Below are 21054 nucleotides of genomic sequence, written 5' to 3'. Positions count from 1 at the left end.
GTCAGCACTTGTGGGAAGGTTGCCACCTTGGAGTCTTAACAAAGAAAATTCAAGGCTGATTCATTTATCCACACGAAGCGGCAGCTCATCCACCCAAGATGGCGTGGTACTGAGTCATCCAGCCCTGACTCCGTCAGCGGTGGGGCTGTGATCACACCTCGGCACGGCTTCCGTGGAGTTTTATCAATGGAATGCCCACTAACGGCAGCTATAGTTGGCCAGTAGTTTGTTGCTGTGTTTTTTTCTTTCTTCTTTTCAAATCTTTCTGGCTGCTGGGGGAGTGTGAGGGTCTGGAAACAAATGAAAAAGCTTTGTGTCTCTGTTTCTCCGTGTCTCTGTCCGGACTGGTCTTCAGGTAGGACGCAGAGGGCTGGGTCGTAAGCACATAGCCCTACATCCTGGTTCTGGCTCTGGGCTCAGACGAAAAGTCATGAGCAAGCCACTCCCTCTCTCTGTGGCTTTGTCCTAAGACTCGGGGAGTGGCCGAGAAAATAGCAATAATAACTAGAATTTATTGAGCACTTGCCTTGTGCCAGCCCTGTCCTGAGCCCTTCATGTGCATCAGTTCACGGAATCCTCATCGCCATTCCAAGAGTTGCTAGTACGATGATCTCTTTTTACAGCTGAACTGGCATGGGGAGGATAAGAAACTCGCTCAGGGCGTCATAATTTACAAAGGGCAGAGGCAAGATTTGGACTCCAGTTCAATTCCAGAACCTTCTCTGCTTAGCTCTTCCACCTCTTGGGAGGATGTTAGGGTTTCTTCTGATTCCGAGTCTATTCCTGAGGCCCGTCATCCATGGCTCGTGTTCCCCTGAAGGCCTCCTTGCTCCCTGAGGGTCACAGCTAAGGCGGCCACCCTGACGTGGCATCCCTGACTGACTGGCTGGATGATTAAGGTTCCAAAAGTACCATTGAAGCCAAGGTCCACACATCTGGAACCTCAGAGATGGAATGGGGAAGGAAGAAAAGAGACCTCTGGACAGAGGGAGGGGCAGGGGAATCTTCACCGCCCAATGCATCTGGCAGCTCAGTGTCCTTAAGTGGACGTCCTGTGGCCACAGATTTCCCCCGCAGCTCCTGTGTCTCTCCTGTTTCGAGAAAACGAGGCCTTGTTAAAATGCCCAGAGCATTAATGTCAGCCTGAAGTCACCAATCTTTGTTCGGGATCAGAATGGCCCTCAGGGGATCACAGGGGACAGCGCTTCTCTGGTGAAGTGAGAGTGAGCTGGCTGGAGGGGGTGGGGGGCTGTGCTGCAGGGCAGCAGAACCAACCTCAGTGGCAACACCCTTGTCGAGTCACGCAGGCTCCAGCAATGACGTGCCATGCTGGTCACTTGGAAGGAGAGACGAGGTGACAGAACCATGACTGTGATCTTAGACCTGGAAGTGACCTCAAGGAATCACCTCTGCCTTCAGAGGTGAAGAACGCCTCTGCCTTCAGCTGAGTAACACATTACTCCCCCCATTTTATAGAGAAGAAAGTTGGGGCCTGGAAGGTCAAGTGCCTTGCCTCAGATTATATAGGTGGTAGGTGGGAGCACCGTGGCTACAACTGGGAAGGATGAGGGTGGAGACAGGAGTGCGGGCAGGTTCCCCAGCAGGGCTGATGGGCCCGTCCTTGGCTGCCAGCCGTGGGTGGGTGTGTGGGGAAGAAGGAAACCAGTGGTTGGAAGCTATTCCGTTTCGTTCAGAGGTCACCTCCATGTGCGGTTATAGAGGCTGTGCGTTTGATGAATGACTTAATCTATCATTCAGATGCCGTTCCCTCATCAAAAGCCCTTGCCTGCCGTGGAGCTGACTCTGCTGTCTCCTAGCACTGAGAACTTGATGGTGCCGGCCAGGCGGCCAGCTCCGTAGAGAGGCTTCGAGGACACTCCAGTCAGCACATCCCCCCTTGCCTTGTGTCTGGCCATCCCACTGCTTCGTTTAGGGATGTGGAAGGATCAGGGCATCAGTCATTCCTGACAAGAGTCCCTCCCCTGCACCCTGTGCCATCGGCTCCAGGCAGGAGAGACAAGACATGGTGTCTCCTGAATTTCAGACACAAGCATCAGCTTTTCCATTCAGTGAGTCTTCCACACATACGACCATGGTTAAGGTCAACATTGCACATGACAGAACCTGACTGATACTGTCACACCTGTTTTTCAGATGAGGAAACACTCATTCTTTCATCCTTTCAGCAAAGGTATCCTGAGTTCTGGGGTTCACAGGCTCTGTTCTAGGTTTTAAGGATAGAATGATGGGCAAGGACAGGTGCAGTGCCTGCCCTTGTGGCTTTCAGTGGTAGAGAAGACGATATTACACAAATGAAGGCAAACTTCTGACTGTGAGAAATGCAGGGGAGAGGGGTGCTATGGGATGCTGTAAGAGCTTCTCATGAAGAGATTTGAGTTTCTTGAGGTGGTGAGGGGGGCTTCCCTGAGGAAGTGATCCTTGATCTGAGACCTGAATGAGGTTGAGGTTTAGCTAAAGAAGAGGAGAGTGGAAGAGCAGGAAGAGCCTGTGCAAAGGTCCTGTGGCAAGAGAACATCAAGTTTGAGGGACTGGAATTTGAAGGATATAGAAGAGGGGTAGCTGGAGACAGAGGGGGCCCTTAGGGGGCAAGGAGAAGGTCAGGCTGACAAGACAGGGCATGGGCAGAACCAGAATTCCTCTTCTGAAACCCAAATCAGTTCTCAAGCAGGGAATGAACTACCATAGTGGTAAGTAATGGAAGACAGAGAGGTGGGCTCCACCATGAAAAGGAGAACAGCCTCCCAGAGGTTGATGGAACTGCGTTCTGGAATCTAGGCTGATTTTAAGTGGGGAGAGAGGAAGGGAAGCATGAGCATGGCGTGTGGAGAGGAGAGTGGGGGCGGGCTTGGCTGGACAGTGGGGGCATACTGGGAGAAAGTGGCCCCTGGAAGTTCAAAGGGACTCAAGAGTGGATGCCCTGGGCAGACAGTATGTTGCTGAGTTTTACTTTCCTGAACTTTTCTACTATGATCTGGTGCATTTTCTCCTTTCCACAGTTAGAAGATGTAGGGGAAATCATTGAGAAAATTCGGATCGGCCATGACAACACAGGCATAAATCCGGGGTGGCACTGCTCCCACGTGGACATCCGCAGGCTCCTCCCCGATAAAGATGTGAGTTTCTGACCGATCTGTTCTGCTGTTTCTTTTGCCCCTTTCCAGCGGAGATTCAAGGCGGATTCCTGATAAGAATCTGCAGCCTTATTAGGTTGAGGTAAAATCTGAGGACAGTTCACCCAGTTCATTCAGAGTACAGGAACCAGCTCAGGTCCAGGGCAGAATCTTTTAGAACCTGGTTTAAGGGTCAAGGAGGAGCATCTGGGCAGCCCCGTCTCTGTGCCCCACCCCCAGGGCCACATTACTGAGTGACCCTCAGTATGTGAGTGACCGAGTATGCCCTTCCCGCTGCTCAAAGTCAACTCACAGAAAAAAACTCACCAGAACAACTTGGCAAACATCCTGAAGCCACACAATTCTAAACGTGGAAGGCAGGTTTCAATTGTGGCTGTGGTTGAGTGACCTGAGAGCAGTTTAAAAATACAGAGCCCCTCCCTTTACCCACTGAATCTGAGTCTGTGGGATGAGGTTCTGAAGCCTATTTTTTTTTAATTTTTTTTAATGTTTTTTACTTATTTTTGAGACAGGGAGAGACAGACCATGAACAGGGGAGGGTCAGAGAGAGGGAGACACAGAATCCAAAACAGGCTTCAGGCTCTGAGCCGTCAGCACAGAGCCTGATGTGGGACTCAAACTCACGGACCGTGAGATCATGACCTGAGCCGAAGTCGGCCGCTTAACCAACTGAGCCACCCAGGCGCCCCACTGATGCCTATTCTTAAGTTACCCTGGGAACCCCACCTTCAAGAGCCAACCCCCGATGTGGTTGTTGAAGTCTTTGAATAAGACTGGATATACTGGCCTCCCTTGGTGGCTTTTGCATTATCTGTGGGGCTCAATGACCCTTGTCATTGGTCCCCATGAGTGTTGACATGCTGATGAATCACTGAAGTCAGAAGGTTCCACACAAAGGGCTAATTTTCCTCTTGCCTCCTCACCCCAGGGCACAGAGACCTTGACTTTCCCTTGTGACCGATGGCTTGCCACATCAGAAGATGACAAGAAGACCATTCGAGAACTGGTTCCTTATGATATCTTCACTGAGAAATACATGAGAGATGGGTCCTTGAGGCAAGTCTACAAGGAAGTGGAGGAACCTCTAGACAGTAAGTGTGATGCCCTCCTCACGGTCAGCAGCAGCCCTTCCTTGTAGGGCACCTGCCCCGTGCCAGGCCGAGTCTTTGCACCCCAGGAGGCAGGGTCTGTTATTATCTCCACTCCGTAGAGAGGGCACCTGGGGCCCACAGAGGTTGCCTAACCTCCCAGGTTCACACAGCTGATAAATGGCAGGCTCTTCTTCAGGGTCCCGGCTGTGTCACTGCACGTCTTTCCGTGGCCTGATGGTGACACTGCATCCCATGTGTGCTCTGTGCCTGGATTCTCCTGATCCTTGTGGCCTCCCTCCTCTTCGTTTATTCACTACTCCTCTGCAAGGCTTGGTCCTCTCTGATCTCACAGGATGCGTATGATTCAAGAAGCATCCTGGACTGCATGTATTTGTGTGTGCATGCGAGTGTGTGGGCACGCCCTTACACAGGCACGCATTCCTCCTGGACGACAGGGATAGTCACACCTCTTTTTTGAGCAGCAATGCCACTGTCCTGTCAATCCCCAGGTTATTCAGTCAGCCCTAAATAAGCTTTAGCTGTATCAAAAATCAAATTTCCTTGCCAAAAACAAGCTTTCTACCACTGGCGAGGTGCAAAATACCACAGGCTCCCCATGGGGGCGGTCTGCACGGATCAGAGATGCCCCGAAGGCTTGGAGACTCGGCTCATATATGTTGCCTTGCATTCCTTCTGGAAAAAACTGGACTAAAATCCAAGATTCCCGGCCCCATATGGAACCAGGGGGATGTAAACCAGCTATAGCTCTAACATTTCCTTTGATCTCAGTTGCCACTCGGTTAGAGATAAAAACAAGTGTTGCCTCCGTAATGTGCCTTTCCCTACCCAAATCCCTTTGCTGTTAAATCTGGAGGAAAATTCCCTCTTCTACTTGGGTCCCAGAGGATGCCCTGGAAAGCTGTCCCAGCGGCACACTTGGGCTGTTCTGTATTAATAACATGCCACAAACCCACTCGGTGCCTGGCGATGTTTCTAGGGAAACATCTTTCCACCAAGAGCCGTGTGGCTTGGGTGGGACAAGGGAGGGAGGAGGATCCAGAAATAGCCGGGTTTGACTGCACAACTGCATTGCTCAGCGCCCAGAAGCGGAATCAGTGTTCCATTCCCCAAGGACTGGAAAGAGCAGTGGGGGTGCAGGAGGGGGAGAAGGAGGGCCATCCATCCACAGCCCCTGGTGACACAGCACCCCACTCTGGGACGAGGGTTCCTAGCAAAGGTCCTACCTCAGTGCGGAGCAGGGCTGAATGCACGGCTGGGAAGTGAAGGCGGAGAAAACATGAAGGGGAGGACAGTCGATTGTGTCTAAACTGTGACAGGATTCCTAATGTCACTTCATGTCAGTGTCAGCCAGACAGACTTGGGTAATGTTGACTCTCAAACACCAAAGAGAAGGTTTTATTTATTAATGCAGCACGTGAAATGCTTGACAGATGCCGTGCTGAGCTGAGCGAGGTAGGGCCCGAAGGCAGTGGGCCTGGTTCTGGTTCCCACCCTGGCTGAGGGGGCAGGCTCTGGGGAGCTGTGCTCACGGGGCACCTTGGAGGTCAGAGGTCGACAGAGCAGAGCACTGGGCAGGGAGGGTGGCTGGGGAAAAGGTTTGGAGAAGGGGCTTGCGGGAGGGGGCTGAGCTCAGGTTTGCATGTGAGTTTGTGACATCTAGTCAAGGCAGACGTGTCCCCCAGGTGACAAGGATGTGGATCCAGGGCACACGAGGGAACTGGGTTGGAGACACAGGCTTGGGGAACTCAGAGAGGTCAATACCCAAAGCATGCAGGAAGGGAGCTGAGGGAAGCGGACAGAACCAGGCATCTGGGGGGCGGGAAGAAGATTAGGAACCCGGAAAGCCGCTCCAGAAGGAGCGACCAGAGAGGCAGATGGAGAGCAGGAGAGAATGATGCTGTGGAGTCCAAGGGAAAAAGAGGAAAATAATAGGAACCACTCTGTGGGCGTGAACGTGTTCCATAACCATGGGTATGAGTAACTCACATCATCTTCCTTTTTTTGATTTAATTAAATGTGGTCTGAGCCCACTTTGCAGGGGTTGGTGAGAAAGTCCATCTCAGTCACTGCAGGGAGCGGGGGATCCCTCTTTTTCGGCTTCATAAGAATCCTGAGCCTCACAGGAGGGGCCTGGCCCTTAGTCCAGGGCGGGTACCACCGACACCTATGTCCTCCCAACACATGGTGACGGTTGCTGCTGGTTCTCCGCAGACACGCGGGTCGGCATTTCTCTGTGTGACCAGAAACACTTCAGCTTCATCATGAGACCCTCTCTCTGGCCATGAGGCCTCCTTGCTTCAATTTCCCAGATAACCACCTCAGCCTTCCCCCTGCGGGGACTCTGTGTGCAGATGAGGGGTTCCCGCCACCCAAGCGGACTCCCGAACCCTTACCCCCACGCGGCTAGGGAAACCAACCTTCCTCCAGGCTGGCCACTCCCGCCCTTCACCTCAAAGCCACAATCTCCATCCCTCCCCTTGGGGATAATCTGGCTAAGTCCCCTCTTCCTTGGCCTGAAACTCCAAAGCTTTTAGGACAGAGGAATACAGAGAGGGGACAGAGAATTCTTAGCCACATAAAAATGCACTTCTTGCCTTTCCCCTAGGGGTGGAAGTTGGAAAAAGAGATACTTTATTCTTCCTCGACGAGCCCGCAGCAGCAAAACAAAGACAAGACAGCATTTGTTTTTATTTTCATGAATAACTTTTAATAACTGTGGCACCAGTATTTATCCAGCCCTTCCCATGGGCCATGGGAGCTGAAGAAGAGGGTGTCAGTCACTGGGGCAGGTGCAGGATGGCAGGGAGTTGGAGAATAAAGGAAAATAAAGAAATGGGGCAGCTGGGTGGCTCAGTTGGTTAAGTGTCTGACTCTTGATTTCAGCTCAAGTAAATAAATATTTTTTAAAAATCAGGAAATGGACACTATGGGGAAGCTATACTTTCAAAAACATTTGATTTTTTTCTAAAAACCACTTCGAAGGAACTGGCATGGATACTAGTCACCCTCAAGTAGGAAGGCATATTATTTTTTTAATTTATATTTATTTTGAGAGAGAAAGGACAAGAGCAGGGGAGGGGCAGAGAGAGAGAGAGAGAGAGAGAGAGAGAGAATCCCAAGCAGACTCTGTGCTGTCAGCACAGAACCCAACTCAGGGCTTGAACTCATCAACCGTGAGATCATGACCTGATCCGAGATCAAGAGTAGGATGCTCAACCGACTGAGCCACCCAGGGGCCCCGGGCAGGCATATTGTTGTCCGTGTGTCAGGGAAGGTAGATTTAGTGACCACAGCGTGCACACACGTCAGGCAGTCTCTGGTATCTTCCCCCGCTGGAAGCACAGACAGCTGGGTGGGTGGATGGTTTGAGGGCTTACAGTTCCTTTAATCCTAAAGCCAATGCCATTCTTTTCTTCCCTTTGTCTGTCTGTCTGTCCGACTGCACGCCCAGTTGTGCTGTACTCGGTGCAGATCTTTACCGGAAATGTTCCTGGGGCAGGGACGGACGCTAAAGTCTACATCACCATCTATGGAGATCTGGGGGACACTGGGGAGCGGTACCTTGGCAAGTCAGAGAACCGCACCAACAAGTTCGAGAAAGGAACGGTATGCAGGGCACACAGAGTTTTTACCCCCTTCCCTTCCCCTCCTGGGTCCAGGTGTCTGGGGGCCAGCTCTTGGTCCCTGAAGCTGTCTGTGAACCTTGTGGGGTGTCAAGCTCCCTCATGTGGGCGGTTGGCCTTGCACTTCTCCCTGCAGAGCAGCTGGTCCCCTCTCTGAGCCTGTGCATGGGCCCTGGGCCCTGCATCTGGGGTGGAGGGTAGACCAGAGGGTAGGGTTTGGGCAACTGGGAAGCCTGTTTGAGTTGGCTGTACTGGGGCGGGGCGGGGGGGGGGGGATGCTGGTCATCATCAGAAAATCCAGCTCACTATGGGCGGATGATGAGCATGGGGGTGAACATCAGAGTGGCGGGGGCTGGAGGCCTGCCTCTCCTGTCAGCTCCTTATCTGGTTGAACCTGTGTGGACTTGGTTTCTCCATCTGTAAAATGAGGAGCCCGATGTGAATCAGCTGAGCTGTGTTGTGCAGAGCTCTGGGCAGAACTGAGGCCCATGGGAGCCACGGAGGGATTAGAGGAGCAGACAAGTACCCCGCTCCCCCAGCTAAGGTCCGCTTTGACCTGAACTATCTATGGGAGTGCCAAGAAAGTGCTCTATTAGGCAGAGGGCTCTGACCTGCTGGGGTTTTAGGAAAAGGAAGACCTCTGTCCCAGTTTCTCTTCTCAGCCCCTCGACTTCCCTCCTCTCCCCATGGTAGCTCTGCTCTCTCCCAGGCCCTTTCTGCCTTACCCCCTTCACACAGCCTCAGCCTCTTTGCCTTCACTCCATTCACCTAAATCTGCCAGAACTCCCCACAGACCAGGCTGTAGCTGCAAGGTGATCAGAGCAAGGTAACCCGATCTGTGGTCTTGCCTTTGGCTATGCACGTGCAGGGGTTTCCTGTACTGAGCAGTGGGTGTTTAGTAGGGGTCTGTTTAAGCCTGACTCTCAGCCAGGCATGATCCTTGGCACTGAAACGTTTCCTGCTTGTGAGGAGGAAATGAGCTCTGGAGCAGGGATAGCAGGTGTCGTCTAAACGGGTCTGCGGCCATCTGGTGACCCCATGGGCCCCGCCATCTGGAAGGAGTCCAGCCTTGGCCTCAAGGTCCCGGGGAAGTCAGGCCCTGGTGCTCCCATCCATTTGTTCCATCATCCGGATAGGAACCATTGACTTTTAGCTTTGGTTTACTGCTTTGGAAGTGGGAGTAGCAGTATGATAGCTACTTAGACCCCTGGGCTGAAAAACAGGACAAGAGATGTAAGAACACTTTGTATCAGGGAGAAATAATTTCACACACACACACACACACACACACACACACACACACGAGATATAATGGTTTGCTGCACCGGTAAGGTAGCTAATAGGAGGCCTATCCATTTCGGGGAAAAATGGAATACAGAGAGGTACACTTAAGTGGCTCACGCGATGTCCCGGACTCTATACTGGGGACAAGCTCTGTCACCTATGCTGTTGTGGGATGTGGCAGTGCCATTCAGCAGTCAGCCCTGTGGCTGGGGCCAGATCACCCACGTTCACATCCTGGCTCTGACACTGACTAGCCCTGTGGTCTTTGGCAAGTTTCTTCGCATCTCTGTGCCTCAGTTTCTTCCACCGTAAAGTAGGTTCACTGAGTTAGAAACTCTGAGGTGCCTAGCTCTTCATCAGTGCTGAGGATTGGGGAGCTCACCTTCGGCTGCCTTCGCTGATGCCCGGAGCCAGCATCTGGTGATTGCACTGTAAGACAGCAATGTGCAGAGCTGACAGGTAGATGTTGGTTTGTGGCCACACCCACGGAGCCGGGCACAGAAGAGGCACCATACATACTCATAAATGAATGAACTTATAAATGAAGGTGATGCAGTCCATTCCACCTGGATTCAGAGTCAGATTTTTTTTCTCTCTAGGCAATTGTTATGTCACGAGAAAACCTTTGTCCCGTTCTACACCACTTCTTCCCTTTCCTTCCCGCCAGTTATGATGTCCTATCAAGGGAACTGGAGCTACTTCTGGCTTAGTCACGGATGATTTACGTGACTTTAAGTTCACTGCTGAGCATCTAGCAGCTTCCATTTCTCTAATTATCTCCTCCAGAATATAGAAGTCCCCCTTGACACCCTCCCCCACTCAGCATCCCCCCACCCACATCTAGTCCAAAGCCAGGTCTTGGAGAGTCTCCCTTCCACACGGCTCCCAGACCAGCCCTGTCAGCTCCTTAGCCCTTTCTCAGCTTACCTGGCTTCCTGAACCACCCTGGCTGCCTGCCGCACCTCCTCATGTCACCTAGCCAAAGGTGACAGTCACTCAGCCGGCCAAGGGCCCTCCGCTGATCCCCAGATCTGGCCTGGGCCCTTTGTAGGATTCACAACCTTTCATGGCCCACCAGCCAGCCTGTATGGAGTGTCCACAGCAGAATACCCCACGCTCTCTCCTGTTTCCAGACCTTTCTGGGCATCTTCTCTGCATCCATGTACGTGTGCCCATAGAAAATCCATATATATATATATATATATATATATATATATGTATATATATATATATATATATGACATCATTCCTATACGAATGCTTCTTCAGCCTGCCTTTGGCGTGCAACCTCCCTATGTCAGGATATTCGAGTGTAGATGAAGCTGGCTCATTCTTCGGAACCACCACACATGTGACATTCTGCACACAATATCACCATGGTTATTTAGCCGTTCCCCAAGCACTGGACACCAGATGGCTCCCAGTTTTCCACTGTAAAAATTACCCTGCAATAAGCATCCTTGTGCACACATAAAGTTGTCCCCTCCTGAGGACAGAAGGAAAGAGGTGGAATCGCTGTGTCATAGGCTGTGCCTGTTTTTGCTCCGGTGATCTCAGCCAGGTAGCAGAGCCCTGCAGCCTGCAGGGTCAGCCGCGCACTGCCCACCTGCAGTTTCCTCTGCCTGCAGTCACCTGCTGTGGTGCCAGAAAGGCCTGGCCCCCACCCTTAGCTTAATGCCACCTCCTGGAGAGTCTTCCCAGCCCTGCCTCTAGCCCCCAGGCAGGTGGCTGCTCCTCACCCATGGGCTGTGATTATCCACCTGGCCCTCTCCCTCTCTGGGCCGTGAGGTCCCAAGGAGGGGCAGACGCTGCCTATCGGATTTATCTCTGGGTTCCCAGCACTCAGCAGTGACTCAGCACATCTTCCACCTTCTGGAAGAAAAACACTGTAGCTCAGGGTCACCGGCCTCTCCTGCCCTGCTTCACAGTCCTGCCAGCCACATTCAGCCTGTGTTTTTGACCATACCTCACTCAGGGCCTGGATCTCCACATCTCACTGAGCAACCCCCAAAGAGTCCAAGCGCCCAGGAGTGTAAGGACACTTTATGGAAGGGGTAATCGGACCCAGAGGGCCTTACATCACACCCCACATAAAACCACCTGCACCACAGCTGCTGTCCCTGAGCCCTCAGCCTGACCTCCCCCAGCTCTGCCTCTCTTCTGGGCCTGGTCCAGCAGCAACTCGGACTGCCTCCCAGCTTCCCCCTGGGCGTTTTGAGCCCCTCCCCGTTACTCCCTCCTGCCTCCCACCTGAACTCGTGCTGATACTCAACATAAGCGAGGACATCCAGGTGCCAGGGCCAGGCTGAGCGCCCTCGTCTGGCCCACTCCTGCCTGCGTTCCATCCTCCAAGCATCCACAAGGCTTATCCCAGGAGGAACAGGACTGCAAAACAGGGCAGCTGTGGAAGTGAGGGAGGCCTCAGAATACCAAACGCTCAGTGGTAGGGACTTGGGCCTGGAGGGTTTCCATCTAGGAAGGTCTGTTCAGCCCCACAACTGCGGGGTATGGAAGGTACTGGATGGTCGGGGTTGGAGTGGGTGCAGGTGGGGCACACCCCCACCCGAGTCCCCACACCTGGACTCCGCAGGCCGACACCTTCATCATCGAGGCCGCTGACCTGGGTGTCATCTACAAGATCAAGCTCCGCCACGACAACACCAAGTGGTGCGCAGACTGGTATGTGGAGAAGGTGGAGATCTGGAATGACACCAATGAGGACGAGTTCCTGTTCCTGTGCGGGCGCTGGCTGTCCCTAAAGAAGGAAGACGGGAGGCTCGAGAGGCTCTTTTATGAGAAGGTGTGGGAAAGGCGGTGTGGGGTGGGGGGACTTGGCTCAGCCGTACCTCGTACTGTGGCAGAAGGGGCCGGAGCCATAATGGGGACTGGGTCATGCTCCTGGGCAGGAGTACACTGGGGACCGAAGCAGCAACTGTAGCAGCCCGGCTGACTTCTGGGAGATCGCCCTGAGCTCCAAGATGGACGACATCGACATTGCCACAGTGACAGGGCCCATGGCTGACTACGTGCAGGAGGGCCCAGGTAGGCCGAGCCGGGGGCTCAGCAGAGGGGCGGCAGGCACCGGGACGTGTGTTCAAGATGTTCTTGGACAGGCCATGCATTAGCCCCACCATCATGTGACTTCTACCTAGCGCTTTGTAATTCACACCGAGTTTTCCATCCCCACAACAGCCAACAGGGGCAGCCATCAGCCCTGTTGCCGATGGAGAAACGAAGGCTAAGAGTAGTCAGGGTGATGATACCCTTAATCCACTGACCCACTACCAGGAGTCTATCACCGTGAACTCTGCCCTCACCCAGACTCTCAGGATGTAGATTCAGCCCCATGGGCCTGGGACAGTTCTCTCCAGACCCACACAGCAGCAGTCGGAACACTTTGCATGTCAGGAGAGCATCACACAGAGGACTTCAGCCGTGTAGACTTAAGGCACAGTGTGATGTGGTCAGACAGAGGAAGAATTTCTAAGATGGCTTTAGGGGGATTTAAGTTCCATTTCTGGTTTAGACAATAATATATGTGACCTTAGACAGTCACTCTTTTGGCCTCAGTTTTCCCCTCCTCCATAAAGTGATGCTGTAATGCCCTGACAAGCTCATTGTTCCAACCAGAGTTTTGAGAAAAAGTAGTTCTGTGTTTGTCTATTGGACATTTAAAGGCACTGCCTATCTGTTCAGCTCTCTTAAGTATAGAGCATGACAACCACTGTATTCCTCCCCAGGAGACAATGTGTGTGTGCGGCGGGGGGCAGGGAGGGGCCTCTGGGGCTGGCCAGAGTGCGTCAATCATTTTCTATTCTACCCTCTCACTATGTGAATAAATGACAGGACCCACAAGAAGTATTTCTCCTGAATTAAGCACTATGATAAACTGTGAAAGGCCAAGGGGATCCTCCTATAAAGGTGAAATAAGGCCACTGGCAGGTGCAGAAAACAGTACTGGTAATTCCAGCCAAGAAGGTCTAGTTTGGAAACTTTCAAAGAGATACAAATTACATAACCTGTAACCATATAACCTCTAACCTATACCAGAGCATTGTCTCTCAAGATATTCCCAGAGAAGGGTTTCCAACTTGTATCAGTTAGTAACTGCAAGTGACATAGACAAGATAGTAGCTTAAACAAATGAGGGATTTTCCTTTTTTCACACATAAAAGTGCACATATAGGCAACGAGACAGGCACAGCAGTTCCAATAAAGTCAGTGACTTCCTTCCTAAAGACTGCCCATGGTTCCAAGATGACTGCTGGAGTTCCAGCCATCACACCCACATTCCAAGCAGAATGAATGCAAGGATAAGGGGTAAAAGGGTGCTCCTCCCAGCTAAGTCAGAAAGTTCCCCCAGAAACCCGCCCAATAATATCTGGTTGCATTTTATGACCACCCCTAACTGCAAGGAGAATGGGTACTCATTGGGCAACTAGAACTCTATGCTGCACTACCTGAGCAAGTTTTCCTGCAGGTTAATCTAGTCTGTTTTGGAAATGGGGCTGCCTTCTAGAACTTTCATTTACCATGCTACACATATAATGCTATTTTATTTTTCTTCCCCAAATTCCTACTTTCTGTGAGGCCTTGTTTTTAACAACCTTATTTTTGCTGACTGAGGTAAGCTTTTCAGGCATCTAACCCCTGTACCTGGTGAAAGGTTATTTTCTTACCCTACTTCACAAGGGAGTGCTGGGCACAACTGAGATAATTGGTCAATGGGGCTTTCCAGAAGTGTCAAGGATGCTCTTTTAGGATGATCTTTGCGTGGGAGATACCGATCTCTCATCCCCTGGAGAGTAGACCTCATCATAGATAATTCACCAGTCTAGAAAGCTCTGGTGCACTTTGCTCTCCAAAAGTCATTTCCAAATCTGTGAGCCCACCCCGAGTCCACCTGGCCCATTTTGAGGCTGGGCCCCCTGATCTCTTGCAGTGATTCCATACTACGTGTCAGTCACCACCGGGAAACACAAGGACGCAGCCACCGACAGCCGGGCCTTTGTCCTCCTCATCGGGGAGGATGATGAACGCAGTAACCGCATCTGGCTGGACTTCCCCCGGGGGAAGAAGGGCTTCAGCTGTGGCTCTGTGGAGGAGTTCTATGTTGCTGGCTTGGATGTGGGCATCATCAAGAAAATAGAGGTGCTGGTCCCGGGGTCCTGGGATGGTGCCCACACCGAGGGAAGGAAGGAGCCAACCAGTACGTAGTGGGAGGGAGTATGGAGGGCAGGCCGAGCAACCAACCTGGAGCTCCACCTCAGAGCAGGTAGTCGGGGAAGGTCCCCTGGCCTCTGCCATCAGCTGGCTAGGTGACCTGGAATGAGTCACCACCCAGCCAGGTCTTTTTCCACCCACCCAGTGGGGAAGCCTGATGTATTAGTTTTCTATTACCGGGTAACAAATTCCCGTGAACTTAGCAGAAGAACACGCAGATGTATTATTTCCCCGTTTCCCAGGCCAGGAGTCCACATGCGAGTTAGCTGGGCCTCTTTCCAACATCTCATTGGGCTTGAATCAAGTTGCTGCTGGGGCCGTGGTCTCGTCTGAGGCTCAGGGTCCTCTTCCAAGGTCATTGGCGGAATCCACTCCTGGCAGCTGTAGGACCGAGGCCGCCAGTTCCCAGAGGCCGTGTGTGTCCCTGCCACGTGACCTTCTCCAAAACATGGCAGTTTATTTTTTCAAGGCCAATAAGACACAATCTCTTCTGCTTCAGATCTCTCTAACTTCTCCCATCTCTGACATCAGGACCCTTTTCTAAAGGGCTTGCCTGACTAGGTCAGGCTCACCCAGAATAATCTTGGATTAACTCAAAATCATCTGATGAGGGGCCTTTATTTTATCTGCAAATTCTTCACCTTCGTGGGAAAGACCTGGGTCAGTGCGTGCAGAGCACATTGGGAGGAAGCACCGAGGAAGGAGGGTGCAGAATGGGGAAGGGGATGCTGAGTGGTGAGGGCTTCCTTCCCAGACCCTCATGGCCCTGGCCTGTCCCCTCCCAGCTGGGCCATGACGGGGCCTCCCCGGAGAGCTGCTGGCTGGTGGAGGAGCTGTGTTTGGCCGTGCCCACGCAGGGCACCAAGTACACATTGCGGTGCAACTGCTGGCTTGCCAAGGACCGAGGCGATGGTGTCACCTCCCGTGTCTTCGACCTCCTGGATGCCATGGTGGTGAACATTGGGGTGAAGGTATAAGGGGGACCTGCGTGTACATATTGCGTGGCAAGGGCAGTGCATGTTGGGGTCGGAGAGCAGAAGGGGAGACAGAAGTGAAGGAAGAAGGAGACTCGTGCTGGGGCACCGGCAGGGGCTGCAGCCTGGTATACTAGCCACATTCGCTTTGCTCAGGTCTCTTTGGGTCTGCTGCTGGGTTACCTTGGGCAAGACGTCTGGCCTCTCTGGGCCTTGGTCTTCTCATACAGTACATGGAAGTAACACTTCCCATCTTGTTCCACGTGAGACCTCGATGAGCATGAATGAGATCATGAATAGTCCACGAAGAACTTCGCAAGCTCTGCATAGATGTGCGGAGTCATTTTTTTCTGAAGGCTCCCTCAACCCCCAAAGGCAGGGGTGGGAAAAGATAGCATTTGGGATGCTGTGCACTTCGGGATCTTGCAGTGCAGTTAGAGCTGCTTGCACGGGACCCTCTTTAAGTGGAAAAGGCTGGAAGGCAGGAGCTCTGAGCTCCTGTCCAGGCCCCACCTCTAAGTGGCCAAATGACTGGAACAAGTTGTGTAAACTCACAAGTTGGTGCTGGGCAAGAGTCGGGGTGCCTGAGTGCTGGTGCCCAAGGATACGTGGCCCGTTGGTGGCTCAGAGGGCTCGGTTCACGTGCCCGTACAGGCTTCTCCTTCTCCCCAAAAAGCTGTGGCATCAACAGGAAGCTCCAGCCCTCATCTCTGTTCCCAAATCCAAACCAACGAGCTACTAGATTTAGGTCAGAAGGTGTCCCACAAAGATAAAAAGAAATCACCCTAGACCTGAGGGTGCCCTGCTTATTTCTATATGGAAACAGAAGGAAGGGCTGAGTTTGGGGCTTTGAAAACCTGGACAGGCAGGAGGGTGGATGCCTGCCCCTCGCCTGGTTGAGAGCCAGAAAGCAGAACCTTCTACAGCACAGATATCCTCCCCTCCCTTCCCCAGACATCTCCATCTGTGGCCAGACGGATGGTGTGGGTGAGCACACAGTTCATCCAGGGACCTCCATCCTGACCCAGTTCCCAGCATGCGCGTGGGTGTGAGTGTGTCTGTGTGTGTGTGCTGCCCCCCCTCCTGGCACACACATGCACACCCCACTCAGTGCAGCCGCGTCTCCCCCTGAGCCCTTTAGTCTGTGGAAATGTAGACCCACGCCCTATTATTCATGTGACAAAAGAACACAGGTTTATCACTTTGCAAAGCACCATAGGGTTCTTTGGACTGGCCATCTCCCCAGGAGATATTGGACCAGAATGATAAAAGCCCTGTTTCTGTGTCTCTTTCTGGAAACAACCTCTTACCTAAAAAGAGATGTGTGCGTGTAAAGGAGAAAGAAGTGGGCCCAGAGAACACAAGAGTCCAGAGGGACCAGCCTTAAGGGGCCAGTCTCCATACAGTCGCCAAAGCACTCATTTTGATCTATTTTTCATGCCTGTCTGACTAAAAGCAAAAAGTGCCAGGCTCCTGCCTTCATTCCCAATAGCTCCGCCTGCCACCACGATGCCCCTGTTAAGGTCTGAGAGGATTTTCCTGGTAACGCAAGAGGCTCTTCAATCATGTCCTCAGCAAACAAGTGCTAAACTTGTCCTCTGGGCCAGGCCTGCAAATGCCACTTCTGACCTTAGAGCATCATGGTAAAGATTCTAGTTACTGCATGCAAAGCACCCAGCACTCAACAGGCACAATGTCAGGGGCATTATCACTGTGACAAATAACTTGGGCTCTGAGTTGGAGGGCGTCTGGGTAGTGGGGACCAGGCACCTACACAGGTGATATTGCCGTGTGGCAGCCACAAGGGGAAGGGAAGGGCCAGACGTGTTCAGAGGAGACAGGTCGGCCCGGCACTTCCCTGGCCATGTGTGCAAACTTCTCCCGAGCTTATGCTGGTCCTTGGGCACCTGGCAAGAGGGAATGGAGTAAGAAGCCAGGACCAGAGGACGCCAGAGAGGCGGTGAAGGTGGCCACCCTTGCCACAAAGCTGCTTCTTGGAGGAAGAGCCCAGCGAGGGCAGCATCTAGGAAAGAGAAGGCTGCTCCCTCCCCCTCCAGTGAGCACACGCAAAAGGAATACATTCTCTCTGGAGCAAACCTCAGGCAAAAGGGCAAAATCCCAACTTGAGCAAATCGTGGAATCGGTGGTTGTCCTACCTCCCAAGTGAATGGAGCCAGAGCTCCTTCAACAGTAACGGCTCATGAAGGCTCAGGATGTGCGCTGGCCGCACAGGAAGCAGGGATGGACCCGGAATTGCTGCTTCCGGGCCCATAGCACACGGAAGGCTGGACACGGGCCCAGGTTTACCTGTCTGCGGCTCTCACAGTTCTGCGAAATGTTTATCCCTTTTTCTCAGTGGAGGAAGCAGAGGCTGGCCAGGCTGGAGTGTCTGCCCAAGTTCAACAGCTGGCAGGTGGCAGACTGGGGATGCAGATGGCACGCTGGGTAGCTCCAGAAGCCGCTGTCCCGCCATCACGTGCTGCTCAACTGCATGGGCTTGAGCTGGGATTTGATTGACAAAGAGATCGGTGAATGCTGGGGCTTTCAGTCATGCTTCTGTGCACACATGTCCTCTGTCAGAAACTGAACTCCTCTCTAGCACCAAACTGGACACAGCTGAGGACATAGAGTAACAAGGCCTGACTCTTGTTCTCCAGGTGATAGCGATTGATCAGGGGCAGGATTCTTTTCAGAGCCATAGAGCTGGCAGCTTGCTCTGCCCTGGAGAGAATGAGGCAAGCCGGTGGGGTTGGTGGGTGAAGCCCAGGGTCAGGTTCCGCATCCCTCTCCCTGCAGGTGCTCTATGAGATGACAGTGTGGACGGGTGATGTGGTTGGCGGTGGCACAGACTCCAACATCTTTATGACCCTCTATGGCATCAATGGCAGCACAGAGGAAGTGCAGCTGGACAAAAAGAAGGCCAGGTATCCAGAGGTGGCCTCTGCCTCTTGCTGCTGCACGCATCCAATCCCCCAGCCTCCAGTCCTACCCTGCCTCCCTCACTCTCCCCTCATGCCTTAGGGACTTCCATGTGATTCCTCCCTCCCAGAATGCCCTTCATCCATTCTCATCTGTCTCAGGACCTTTCTCTTCCAGGGGCCAGCTCAAATCTACCTCCTCCAGGAAGTCTTCTTTGATCACCTCAGCCCCACAGTCCATCCATTCGTCCCTTCCTGCCTTCCTGCCCTCCTGCCTTCCATTCATCCATCACTTAGAAATGTTTATTGTAAAGCCTATATATTTATTAGTTGATAGCACTGTATCCTGTGAATCTCCTGCTTTCATTCACTGGATGGTGGTGATGTAAGATTTAAGATTAGGGGAAAGCTGAGTGAAGAGAACACAGAAACTCAGTTCTATTTTTGCAACCTTCCTACACATCTAAAATGATTGCAAAATAAAAAGCTAAAAGAATTTTTTAAATAGTAAAAAATGATTGAACCCCTAGTATCCATCAGGCACTGTCTTAGACACTGGAGACGGAGTACAACCAGGAAAAGAAGATCCCCAAGTTCACAAGGCTTAATACCTGAGGGAACCATAGCAAGAGCACGAACACTGTTGTGGCCTTATTGTGTGCCATGAGTTTTTCTAAGCCTTTGAATGTATTGGCACACCTTGCCCTCCCTACAATTCTATGAGGACCATTATCATCATCCCTGTTTTATAGGTGAGGACACTGAGGCACAACAAGGTGAAGTCACACTGTCGAAGGCCACATGGCCGGTACACTGTGGCACTGGGAACTGCACCCGTCCCTAGTCTTAAGCATTAGGTTCTATTGCCTCTTAAGTGAGTGGTAAGGATGATGATAGTGGACCTCCCATAGCCCTTACTGTCTGCACCTTTTATCGAATCCCTGACTCAGTCCTGGGTTTGGGATGGTTTTCTGTGTTCAGCTGTTGTCCGCCAAGCCATCCCTGGCCTCTGATGTGTTGAGCAGCAGAGGGGAGAGGGGGGAGACCCAGAGCCCAAGCAGGCAGTCCTGGACAAGTCTCGACCACCGTAGGCAGTGGTCTGGCTGCCTGGGATGGTTGCCACAGAGCTGTGGGCCAGAGATCTGCTATCTTACATGCTGTCTGTTTGGATGTTCATGCTCTTTCAGTCCTCACTTCTATACTCTGACCCTTACTTCCATCCCAACCTCAAAGTCCTATGGTTGCTGTTTTTTTTAATTAATCATCCCATGTCACTGTCCCACCTTATTTTTCAGACGGAGAGATAGACACCTTTCTGGTAGTACTTAAACTCCAAAAGTGTTGCTCAAAAGCCACATTATAAGTATAGCCATATCATAAATGATTTGAGGCACCTTGTTACTTAAAGGATTTTGTTTTTCTGAATAAAGACCTGCTGTTTGTGATGAGAGCCATCGCTGGTTTGCAAGCTCAAATTAAACTTTATCTCATTTGCAAGTGGCTCTGTTTGACCCATGCCTTGTTCTGGGTGTCCACATCTTGACTCAGGGACTTGGACAGTAAGACTCATTTGTGCTTGTGACATGTGCTGCAAGGAGATGCTTCCTCCAAGTAATGGTGTGCAACCAGATAGGAGGGAGAAACATGCACACATACACAGAGAAGGGCTTATGTGGGTTTGCCTGCTGCAATTGCCCTGTTGTCAATGCTGTTATACCCAGAGGCCAAAGTTGATAGCCATGCACTCACCCCACTCCCCAGCTGAAGCCCCAACTTCTTATCTTGCCACTTTGGGGGAGGCTGTTGTGGTAAACTAATTCACACTGAGATGCTGGTGAATTAATGTGGCATCCAAAAGAGGGGTCATCCTCAAAAGGTAATGTGAAAACTAAGGAATGAGTCCCTAATGGTGGAATTGGAGTCAATTGATGTCCAGTGGGCATAGGTGCTATTTTTAGACAAAGGTATGTGAGGTTTTTTTTTAGGGAAGTAAGTGCCTGTAAGGAATCATTCCTAGGTCTAGTAGAGAACTCATGTCCTGGGAGATTCCTTGGTCTGGAAACAAAGGGAATTCAGAGTTCTGTTGGGTCTGACCAACAGAATGGCCCCATGGCTTTCACTAGCCCTCAGTGCAAAGAAGAGGAGGAGCTGAGCTCAAGGGAATGCTAGGGTTCTAGCTGCCACTTCAGGAGGCAGTTAGGAACTATTTGACCAGTGACCATGGCCAGGGTGGTGATAAGCTTGTAAGTTTCGAGTCTTCCTTCCATATCTTTATCATTTGGAACTCACACTGCCTGGTTAGCATTAAAACTCTGAGAATGGAAAGAGCCCATCTTTGGGGACTTCAGGGGCAGAGGAGTCATTGGTGAGGCTGAGTCCTTCTCTCAGTTGGGCTTGGAGACAAGTCTCAGGGGACAGAAGAGGAATGCAGGCTGCCTTCGAGAGCACCCAGGTCAGGCAGTTGGAAAGTCCCAGGCCCGCCGCTGGGTGACCCCTCCGGACACATCACCTTCAACTTGGAGGTCACAATTTAAGAGGGCATTGGCAGATTTGAACAGGTACTCAGCCTGATTCTGGCATTTGAGAATGATAAATATTTAAAATCTGTTTGAGGTTTCTTTGGCTTTGGTCTGCACTCAAACCTCTGCAATCATACTCACGCAACATGGATGCAGGCAGGTGGGTGCAGCTCCCTGTTGCCACCTTCTGTCTCATGGGGGCGTGTGCCGTGTTCACTTTTATCTCAGTGGTCCTGAGGAGGGATCTGA

At 51.9% G+C, this 21054-nt stretch overlaps 1 protein-coding gene across 2 annotated transcripts in view; it reads left to right on the top strand.

The window, feature by feature from the left end:
- Window positions 1–21054, top strand: part of LOXHD1 (lipoxygenase homology PLAT domains 1) — a 165224-nt gene that overhangs the window by 118783 nt on the left and 25387 nt on the right. The window contains exons 27-34 of one of the 2 annotated variants that reach the window (XM_047827881.1): window positions 3018–3134; window positions 4081–4243; window positions 7716–7870; window positions 11762–11971; window positions 12078–12213; window positions 14114–14322; window positions 15180–15365; window positions 18165–18292. In XM_047827881.1, the coding sequence (XP_047683837.1) occupies window positions 3018–3134; window positions 4081–4243; window positions 7716–7870; window positions 11762–11971; window positions 12078–12213; window positions 14114–14322; window positions 15180–15365; window positions 18165–18292 (1304 nt within the window). The remainder of the gene's footprint in view (window positions 1–3017; window positions 3135–4080; window positions 4244–7715; window positions 7871–11761; window positions 11972–12077; window positions 12214–14113; window positions 14323–15179; window positions 15366–18164; window positions 18293–21054) is intronic. The other variant, XM_047827882.1, reaches the window with a different exon arrangement.

The sequence above is a fragment of the Prionailurus viverrinus genome, chromosome D3 (genome assembly GCF_022837055.1).
Source record: "Prionailurus viverrinus isolate Anna chromosome D3, UM_Priviv_1.0, whole genome shotgun sequence".
NCBI lineage: Eukaryota > Metazoa > Chordata > Mammalia > Carnivora > Felidae > Prionailurus > Prionailurus viverrinus.
The sequence above is the reverse complement of the archived record's forward strand: the minus strand, read 5'-3'. Positions and strand labels throughout refer to the sequence as shown.